Genomic DNA, 11,933 nt, shown 5'->3' on the forward strand with positions numbered 1-11,933 from the left:
AACTTGGAAAATTTATCTTGGATAACTTAACTTATAAGAAAGAGAAAATTAAAAGAATTTATTAGAAAAATTTATTGTTCCTCTTTGATCATATTTATATACAAAGAAGAAATAAAAATAACACGATTTTTTAAATATAAACATGATAATATATAATATATAATAATAATAATTATATATAATCTGATTTGATTGATCAGTTTATGATTTGTCAAATTTGTTCGATCTTCTGTGTGTCTAAATCATAGTGAAAATTAAATGTACACATATGTTTACATATTCAATTATTCATTTAACAAACATAAATATCATATACACGCATAAAATAAATATATCTATAATACATTAAGTATGTATTCTATAAAAATATTAGTCGGAAAAATCACAATCAAGCATCGTAATAAATAAACGTGTGTTATATAAATCAAGAATGTAGTATGTATAAATGCGCATTTCGATGTAAAACATAACAATAAAAAATTTAGACAATTTGAAATTTAAGATAATATAAAGAGAGATCATATATTTCTCGTTATTTATATTATAAGAAAGAGAAAACAATTTTGTAAGTGTATGCATTTCTTTATCTACTTAAAATTAAAATAAATATCTAGATAACATTTTTAATGAACATAATTTTTTTATAGATCAATGATTTTATCGTACAAAAATGATTTAATTGTGAACAAATATAAGAATCTCAGAAGGTTTACGAAACATATAAACGAAGAAAAAAATCTTCACATTTTTTAAAAATCTATCAAATATTCGACATTAGGCAGTCAAAGTTTATTATACATGCAACTTATATATACACATTAATTGAGTTAAATAAAATTTTTATATAACATACAAATTTGACTTGTGTAAAACCTAAATGTATTAATAAGAGTCATTCGTTTTCACTTTTTAAAAATTCGTAATTGAATTACTTAGAACCCTCTATAAGTGCGAAGGGCAAGAATCGTGCTGAAGAGATACACACTGGCATTTATTAGACCGCAAATCTAAATAAAAATCAACAAATTACTTTCACAATACAATCTATGGCATATAACATTATACGTAAATGTAAATTTATTATATACAGAATGAAACGCGTAAAACGTGACGAGCTATTATTTCTGAAAGTACGCATTATAGTAAAAAAAGTGTTTTATGTTAGATAAAAGTTGTTTGGCTCGAACGGAAAAAAAGATAAGGATGTTAGTTTGAATTTAAATGTACGTACCAAGATCAATCTAGTTTTTTTAAATGAAACCATTCGAATTTTTTTATGTAAATAAATTTCTCCCAGTATTCTACGTAAAAAAGTTTTAAGGGAATGATTATCAAAAATTCAATAGAGTATATTTCATACTTTAATTTCACATAATTTTGCATAAATTACAGAAAAAATTTTATATAAAATATTACTACAATGTCGTAGAAGCTGCGAACTATCAAGGAATTATAAGTTTAAATACTATAACATTTAAGGGGCTTTTAGGATCCCTTTAAACTTATAGTTCCTTGATGGTCCGCAGTTACTATCACATTAGGTGCATTCGATTTATAATCTTTATCATTTGTCCAAGTTGTAAAAATTGAGGTTTAACATTATAACATTTTATAATTTTACACTTATGAATTTTTACTTTTTATTAAGGTAAATAAAACATGTTAAAAGCATTCTAAACCGTTCTGTATTATCGATATTTTTATTATACCAAAATGTTTATATTGGTTGTATAAAGTGATAAAAAAATTATTTTGTACGATGAAAGTATACAACGAAACTTTTTCGAAATCTATGCGATCCTTTGTTAATAAAGAAAAAAGTTAAGAAATTATAGTTTTTTATCGGCTTTTGGAGCCAGATCGTAACACAATAATTGCTTGATACGAACGTTTTGCAATTTGTATCAACAAAATGAGATATGTTCCAGATATAAATTGCATAAAGGAATATTAGTGAACTTTTAGATATGAGCTTAGAAGCCTAGATAAAAAACATTTTGTTGAAGAAAATTTTGTGCAGCAAAGTGCTTTTTACTAACAATAAGCTTTTAAACTCATTTCTAAAAGTTCACAAATATTTCCTCATGCAATTCTTACAGTAGTAGCCTATTTTATTTTATGTATATAAATTGCAACTTTTTATTAAGCAAATACAATATATTGTCATGAAAGGTTAGATTTTATCGGCAATCTAAAACAGCTTTAGGATCTCCTTAAGTAGGTTAAGTTAGTTTCTTACTATGTTGTATTATAATTTATTCTATAAAAATCATGATAATCCACCGATAATACAATTTTCTTTATATATGGAATACATGACCTATTGAATTTTTGGCCTTCATACTTTATAACTTTTTACATATAATATTGTAAGGAATTAATTTATAAAAAAATTAAGGCTTCATTTAAAAGACTAGATTGACCTTTACAGAATTCTACATACTTAAAATCGCTTAAGATCAAACTAATATTCCTCTATCTTTTTCTCCTCTTCTTCAAGCTAAACAACTTTTATCTAAAACATTTTTTGCTTACTTTAATGCGTACTTTCCAATATAATAGCTTGTTACGCTATGCACCTTACCCTGTATATTTATGAGTGTATGTGTTTGTGTATATATATATATATATATATATATATATATATATATATATATATATACATAATATGTATATATATATAATACTTACATTTACATTTATATTTGTATATTACTAAATTTATATTAAATATAAATTAATATATATAATTAATATATAGAGTGTGTGCGCGGACTTAACAAATCATGATTTCATGATTTCACAATTAAAAATTCACACATGAAAGATAGTTCGTTAAATTCGCAATACTTTATAATGTACAATACAAACATCGATGATTCAAATAAAATAGTATTATGGCTTTAGTATTGCATTTTAACTTTAATTTTTCGTATCAATTAAGAATTTCATTTTTTATGAATATAAAATTGTGTACTTACAGATGCTCCTAATAACAATTCGTAGTTATACATCGAATGCTTATAATTATTGACATGTATCAATAGCGTCAATGAGGCCGCAAATAATAATCCAAATGCAATGGAATGATAAAGGAGTTCCTGAAAGTTTAAAACCTTTGATATTAATAAACATAATATTGCATAATAATGCATAATAAATTTCAATCGAAACAACTGTTTTCTTAAATTTTAACGTAATTTAACAATCGTTTCTTTTCAACATTTCTCATTTATTGTGCAATATATAAGTAATCTAATAAATTAAACAAATTATATATAATTTATGTAAACGCGTGTGTATGTGTGCAGAATATATGTATACAAGATGCAGCATAAATCTTGGTATAAATAAAATGTAGGTGTAATTCTTTATATTTACAATATATGTCGAAAATGAATGAAATTTTTTTGCATGTATGTGTTTAAAGATACTTACATAAATCGTTTTAGATATAATAGATGCAGTAGAAAGAGACATCAAACAACTGAGAAGAAGAATGAAAGTGCCAATCATAAAAGTAACCGTTATAACAAGAAAGAAACACTCTGGTGTAGTCCGCAGATAAGAAGTATTAAATTCGTTACCAATAATCCCTACGCAAACTATACCTAATGCCTGTTGGTAAAAAAATATCAGTTTTATATTTATATACATACAGGATGCGACGCTAGAATCCGGACAAAATTTGATTTGAAATTCTTGCTATATTATAATTCCGCCGGATGCGCTACGTGGTACTAATGTAGACATATATGTAGGTAAAAAGTTCGTAAATAAAAAATAGTGAAACACGTATTACATAGTGCAGAATATAATTGAAGAACAGCGATAATCGAATGCTTTCGCGCCAGACGAATACTACTTGAAATAATCAATTTCTTTGAATACCTCCGATCAATAAGGTAGGACGGACATTGTGAAAAAGTATACGGCTTTAAAAAAGTTTGAAGTTAAATCCCCCCCCCCCCGTTAAAGCAAAAAAAATACATAAGCGGTAGAGAAGTACAAAGACGCCGGAGCTCATAAACTGCGTTCAAGAGCTGATTTCGGAGGATCCGGGACATCTCTTCGAAAATTAGCATTCATTTTGGGGGTGAGCGAAAGAATTGTGCGTCAGATCGCTCAAGAGGTGCACAACAAGACGATGTACCCGTTCACACCAGCGACTTGGTGCAAAATTGGCTTTTGTATAACGTCGAGCTTTTTTGGTCCAAGGACTTCTGGGCTCCTAATAGTTTCGACTTGAACCCCTTGAACTATTATGCATTATTGGACGTTATTGAAAGAGTTACTGACAAGTCGAAACATCCTAATATGGCTTTCTTGCGGACCGCTAATGAAGCAGCGTTTGTGGACATAGATCATGGATCGCGCGCATTTAAAAAACCGTGTGCGAGCGATTCAAGGATCGAATCGAAAGAATAATAATGGCACAGAGGGGTTATATTGAATAAAAGGGATTTCAAAAGAGCCCATCAACTTGTACATAAAAGCATTTTTTGTATGTTTCATATTGGATTTAATATATGCCTTTTTCGAAAAAACTTCTTTTGTCCGGATTCTAGTGCCGCATCCTGTATATACAATATATGTATATAAAATATATATAAACAGGTAAAATTTATTTCTATAAAAATGTTCATAAACTATATTAAATATACTATAATGATAAAAACGATAAATGTATTAATTGCATTAATAAGATTAATAAAATAAATTAACATAAATAAAATAAAATATTTTAGAATTTACATTACTATTGTAATATCATTATCGTAAGTAAATATGTGCGTACTTAGTCGAAAGAGGATATTACCGCGCGCGCATGATAAAGCGAATACTATCTAAAGATTACAACATTTCCTGAATGTATCTTTCGTAAATTATATATATATATATATATATATATATATATATATATATATATATATATAATTACCAACAGTAATATCGATTTCTTTACTTAATATGCGCACAACAAAAATTGTTGAACTCTGAAATTATTTATATTTAGAGTTATGTTATAGCTACTGTTGCAGTATAATTAGAAAATTAATCATTATTAATTAATTAAAGCAAATATTATATTGAAATATATTAATAAATATTATATATATATATATATATATATATATATACATATATATAATGAGAATATATATACATATATATATATATATAATGAGAATAATAGTCAAAGTGAATAATAAAGAAATTTAATAATAAGAGCGCATACCAATTGTAAGAACTTTAAAATACCGCTCCAACTTTTCAAATAGCCAGTGTTGACGACAATCGTTGACGAACTGGTTGTCACTGTTTGTGTTCTAATTGTCACTGAATGAGACATTGTTGTTTTATATTTCTCAATTCTGAAAAAATTAAAGATAATTTTTCTATACAGGGTAATTCTAAATAAGTATAAAAAATTTTAGAAAATGATCTTTTCTAGAAAAACTCCCCTCTCCTATACTCCTCTCTGAGAAGTTACACTTTTCTAAAAGAAAAGGTAAAAATTAGTTTTAATTTTTTTTCTTAAATTTTGGACAAGTTAAAAAAATGAAATTTGTTGGACATTTTTTACCGCGCGTAAAAAGAAAGACACTTATCAATATTTTTTTAATCTTTCCGTATTATAATCTATGCTATTTTAGCATCGTGCTATGCTAAATATTTTATTTTTTTAACTTAAAAATTATTAATTTTACAAAAAAAAAATAAAAAAATGTTTAAAGGAATCAAGCTTTTTAACGCATATTTTTAAATAATCACATTCCAGCCTCTTAAAAAATTTAAATAAAAAATTGAATAAGAGTTGCTAGTTTCAACCTCTTATAACGATACGGAAAGAAAATTTTTACTTTTTTCTTTGTAGAAGTGTAACTCCACAGAGCGGGATATAGAAAAAAGTACATGTTTATATAAAAAATCCTTTCTTAATTTTCAACAGAAAAAGAAAAATCATATTCTAAAATTTTTACTTATAAATTTTCACTTTAGAATCACCCTATATATTGTATTATCATAATTTATCGAGATTTTATGTAGCATATACAATATACACGCACATACGCACGCATGTACACATAATAAAAATGTTGACGATTTATAAGTAGGTTAAGCGTGACAATGTCAAGATTTCATATATAAGGTATGATCTACATAGAGCAAAAATCTTTATATTTACTCTTCTTCATGAAATAATATTATAACTCTTTATTCCTTTCAGTTTCTTTTCCAAATTTCACGTTTATATAAGTAGTTTGAAAGTTTTATACGTATATTTTTTTTAATAAACCATACGAAATCTAATGTATCTAAAAGATAAATAACAAATATAAATATTATACGTAAAATATAAGAAATTAATAAATATTTATAATAGATATTTATAATTAATATTCACAAGAACAAAATAAATATTTTGAAAGAATTCTGATCTTAATAAAATTTACGTAATATATATATGTGCGTTTTTTTTGCAAATTCATAACAATCTTGAATAAACAATAACATTCTATTATAAAATATCTTTAGATGGTTTTATTTGGAACATCTTGACACATTCTATAAGTTTGTTCGATCAATAATGTGTAAAGACCTTCAAAACTTTCTCTTATTAGAAGAACCATGAAACCAATCAAAGACAATATTTTAATTCTGTACTTTTTCATAAATCTTTATTAAATTTTATCGATTTAACATTTAACCTATTTTCTTAATTGATTAAATATTGGATAAAATTAGTATCAGTATAGTCATATGAGTTGTTAATGAAATTTTCTATGAATGATAATTATTATAATATTATATTCAAAAATTTCTCAATTAAAAATTAATTAAATATAATTTTATGACTATATTATAATATTATGAAAAAGATTTTAATCAATTTGTGCGCGTACGTACGCGCGCGCGCGCGCGCGCGCGTGTGTGTGTGTGTTTGTATGTGTGTGTGTCATATTAGTACACTGTACTTGTATAGTAGTAAAAAAAAATTAAAGGATTGATGTGTGTGTGATTTCACAATAAGAACTATATCAGATGCAAAACATTTTGCACATTGCTTTTATTAATTATAATAATTTTTATGTGCATTTATTAAATAAACTTTATATACATACAAAATATATAAATTTATGTATTTACGTATAATTTATAATAAATACGTAATTTATTATACAAGAATAATAACAATATTCTATTTTTTTTAATTAATAATGATGATACAAGCATGCATGTATGTAATAACAAATGTTATTTAAAGAAATACGCGATTAATATTATATATATAAATGACTATTTAAATTTATATAATAAAACTAAACTTTTAATTGCAAATAAATTCTTATTTGTGTCTTAAATTTGAATGCAATTTCGCAAGATTTATACATTTTGAAAACAGAATTTTATCATAAATAAAACTAACAATAAGATAGAGATAGAGATATATACATATAATATATATATGTAAGAAATAATAATAATTATGCTATTGAAAAATATTAAAATCAATGATAATCAACAAAATTTTGGCATTGCGAAAATAGAGAGGATGTCTGAAAATAAATGATTTTGATGAATTTTTATATGAATTTTTCAATACTCTTCAATATCACTCGATCCAGAATATCTAGCGTATAACTCTTGCAATTATTTCCATCCATGGAGATGGTATAAATCTTTAACTTTCACATTGTACAACATTTTTCACGCGTCCTCATAAGAAAACTTGCTTAAATCGTCGTTGGACAAGACTAATTGCGTCTTATGGTTGACTGAGCATAAATTTGTGATCCTTATCCATTGACTTGTCCATTGAGTATAGATATTGAATAGTGTTGAAATTTCCACTACAGTGTGCTATGCCACTAATGGGCTACATATCAAAATTTACTGAGTATGTAATTAAACTATTTGAATTGTTGATTATTATTAAAAAAATTTATACCAATATTTAATCTGTATTATTCATAAAAAATCGATCGAAACTTCACTATTTATTCTCGGACACTCTGTATAACAGAATGCCAACAGAAAGCGCGCCACTACAAGCGAATAAACGTCACTCGTAGTCACAGGTTATTTTTAAATATCCAGAACACGAAAGAATTACGTATAAGGTGCGAGTTAAAAATTTATTAAACCGATTGTCGATTAAGATTGAATCATATCTACCAGCTTGGTAAATACTCTTTTAATGTTTAACCACACAAAGATTACAGAAATTATCTACAGAATCGCCGCCGATAATATTTTTTCATATTAACAATATGATTTTTGCTCACATATAATCTTTTATTTTATTGTATTTATATTTTTATACTGTTTGATCTTATTACATTATATAAAAATTATCAACTCTTGTATGTGTTTCTCAAATTATTCAATCTATGTAATGAATTAAGTTTAATTTTGTCTATTTTATTAGTTTTGCAGACTTGAAATTAATTAATTTATTAAATAAGGTTAAATTGATAGAGTCTGTATGCGGTAATATCTATTACATGTACCACAGTTACAACATCATAAATATTAATATAAATATAAATTTGATTATATACTATATCAGTTTTCTTTACAATCAAAAGTTATAAAACGAAATTATTAGTCAGACTATCAATAAAAACTTTTTTAATTTTGTTGATATAAATATCAGTCAAAAATATCATTATGTTATTAATACTGTAAAATATTTGCAGAAGTTTAATGTAATTATCGGTAATAATTGTTACAGCTAATAATTATAATTTTCAAATAGAGTATAGTTGTAGTATTATTTTTAATATAAAAAATAATGTTAAAAAAAATTATTATAAAAAGATGAGCTCTCTCTCTCTCTCTCTCTCTCTCTCCCTCTCTCTCTCTCTCTCCCTCTCTCTATCTCTTTCTCTCAATAAACAGTTAACTAAAATACATGTTTATGGGATTATTATGACAAAAAAATGACACACACCACTAACCTAAAGAAAGAACGTTGTTATCCACTGGCCGTCAACGATTGACTGAAGCGTTGCTCTTTCAGTGTAATACCAAGGATGACGTCATTGATGATATCATACGTCCATACGCATTTTTAGATGATACGTACCTATATTATAAACAGTATAAATATATTACAGTTTTCATTCGTGCAACCTAAATAAATAAATAAATAAATATATATATATATATATTGAAGATTATTTTTTTAAAAAAAGTTAGAAATGAAAAAATATGAAATCAAAAAGTATAAAATAAGAAATCTAGAACAAACTTATTAAATGTTACCTTTACAACACTGTAATATATTAAGTTACACTTCTTGTGAATACTTACAGGATTTTTATTACGCATATTTTTCATAAGTATGTGTATTATATAACATGTATGGAAACAATTTTAAAAATTAAATTTGCAATAGTAAGAATAAAATGCTTAAAAAAATGTTCGATACACTAATGTTAACAATAAAACATATCTAAATATATGATAATGTTTTTTGTATATTTTATTTACCGTTTACACCTAAAAAATAAATAAAATTTTTAATTTTAAAATCTAAAAAGAAATATAAATATACATATATGTAAATATATATTTACGCATATATATATATATATATATATATATATATATATATTATATATGTGTATGTATATATGTATATATGTATATATGTCAAAATTAATTATAAGAATCTAATTAATTGAAAAATAGCATATTTAAAAAAAAAATAGGATATCGAAAAAAGGGAAAAATTTTTTAAATATTTATGGCTGTAATTTTAAAGGGAGAACCTCTGCAATTGAAATAAATTTTTACAAGTGATATTGTTACAATACCTAGAGATTTACCAACGTCCTATCTTCGGATTATTTAATTTTGTAAATTTTAACTTGAGAACCGTAAACAAAGTGCACAGCGCTCTATTTCAGATATTGCGACTGTTTGCAGGAAACGATCTACATATATCGCTGAGTGCTTGCGAAACGAGGTCAATGATTATACGGTACTACATAGGTTTGTGACTTTTCGTGTGAAGCGAGGTTCAACCCATATCGCAAAATTTTACATTGAAACTTCCACGCAGTTCTATTGACCATATTATTAGTAGTTTTCACACCTGTAAGTTTCGTTATATTTCTCTTATGTGAGAGGGCACGGGAGGACGCGCGCGGAGTAAACCCCCGCTCTCCTGTAAACTCCCAACTAAACGTTCTTTTTCAGCATGTATTTTCTAGTATACATATGCTTCCACAGGGGTTTGCGATTTTTCACGTGAAGAGGTAGGCGTTGATTCTTGTTATCGGCTAAAGTTAGTGTGAAGAGTGTTAGTAGTAATTTTTTTAGTAATCAATGAGCGACGAGTAAAATATTTTGAATGTCATGAGAGCATAATCTTGATAACATATGTCAAGCTGAAGATCATTGGGGGCTTTTTTTTTATTGATTTTTATCATTTTTAGATATTTTTATTTGTATCTTTTAATCCATTTATCTTTTTAAACCATTTAAAACCCATGTGAGACCTTGACAAATGACCTTAATATGATCCCCTGAAGCCGCTTACAAAAGTTCATCTCAATCGGAGAGGTTCCCCTTTCGGAACAACACTTATTTTTTGCAAAATCAGACAAATCTGAACTCTATAAATTTAAAGAGTTTTATAAAAATTTTCTTTACATAAGTTGAAAAAGTCAAAAAATTAAAAAAAAAATCACTAAACCGAAAATAACAAATGTAAAGATAAAAACATGCTGACAGAAAAATATCTATTTTTTTTAAATAGGTAATTCATGGAGATGTAATCTCTCTCTCTCTCTCTCTCTCTCTCTCTCTCTCTCTCTCTCTCTCTCTATATTTCTCTCTCTCTCTCGCCCCCTCCTCCCTCTCTCTCTCCCTCTCTCTATCATCATGCAAGCATGCATAGACTACATGAATGCTATTATTGTTCTTCTATTTTGTCTGATATTTTTTGTAATTTTTTACTTAACTTTATTATTAAATATATAAAAAAATATATTTTTTAACAAAAATGTTATTTATTTATTTTCAACGGAAAGGACTTTCGGATGGATGCAGCATGCTGGAAACGTTATGCTGATGTTTCGCAAATGTTAGTTTGCATCTTTAGAGCTAGAAGCTCTGATATTGAGCTCTCTTGAGTTATGGTTGTCCTTTCGGGAGGGACAAAGGCCAGGGACACACTCCACAAGAGCTTTCTAAAGGATACAAACTCCACCATTTCACCATTCTCCACCATTTCTTGAACAACATTCAGTACTCTTCGCAGTGAGTGAATAACGCTTACAAGCCGGCCTCCAAGTAATAAAACAGGGGTGCATATAGTGGAGGAATATATTATTTGTTTATTGGTGTTTAAATAAGTTTTGCACAATGTTAAAAAAGTCCTTCAAAAATATTTTTCAATTCGCTACACTCTTTATAACGTATTTAAAACTTATAATTTATATGCGAATAAGAAAGAATATAAAAAAAGTTATTACATGCAATCAAGAAACTATGTATATATGTATAATATTGTGTGTCTCATCTAAATACATATTATGTATAAAGAAATACATATGTAAATAAGATTTTTCTTGCAATAGGTGTATAATGCGCAAAAGTATGAGAAAATGACATTTAAGAAAATAATGTTGGAAATTTCATGCACGAGAAGTTGATGCATTGGGATCATCAGAAGTTTATATTTTGATATAAATTATAAATTGGTATTTATCAAAATTACGCCAGCGAAAGTAGCCATTCATTATAATCACTTTAATTGCCTAAATAGTTTTAGATTAAAAAATCAAGTTGTTAATAACTTATATTGATTGAAAACAACTGATATTCCCCTGGAAACTCATCGTACATTGATATAAGAGCTCTTAAAATTATTTATGATAAATGTTCAGATTAACTTATACTACATGGATTATTTT

General features: G+C 26.2%; 1 protein-coding gene across 2 annotated transcripts; it reads right to left on the reverse strand.

The window, feature by feature from the left end:
- Positions 1–715: 715 nt before the first annotated feature.
- On the reverse strand, positions 716–9,095 carry LOC140676589 (uncharacterized). Of its 2 annotated transcripts, none has more exons than XM_072911793.1 (5): positions 8,960–9,009; positions 5,240–5,375; positions 3,439–3,618; positions 2,982–3,101; positions 716–1,007 (listed from the first exon to the last, which is right to left on the reverse strand). In XM_072911793.1, exons 2-5 carry the CDS (start codon positions 5,351–5,353, stop codon positions 933–935), a joined length of 489 nt encoding a protein of 162 aa, XP_072767894.1. In that variant the 5' UTR covers positions 5,354–5,375; positions 8,960–9,009; the 3' UTR covers positions 716–932. The 2 variants fall into 2 exon arrangements, with proteins under 2 accessions (XP_072767894.1, XP_072767885.1); XM_072911784.1 differs by having other exon boundaries at positions 726–1,007; positions 8,967–9,095.
- Positions 9,096–11,933: the final 2,838 nt, after the last annotated feature.

The sequence above is a fragment of the Anoplolepis gracilipes genome, chromosome 1 (assembly GCF_047496725.1).
Source record: "Anoplolepis gracilipes chromosome 1, ASM4749672v1, whole genome shotgun sequence".
NCBI classification, from domain to species: Eukaryota; Metazoa; Arthropoda; class Insecta; order Hymenoptera; family Formicidae; genus Anoplolepis; species Anoplolepis gracilipes.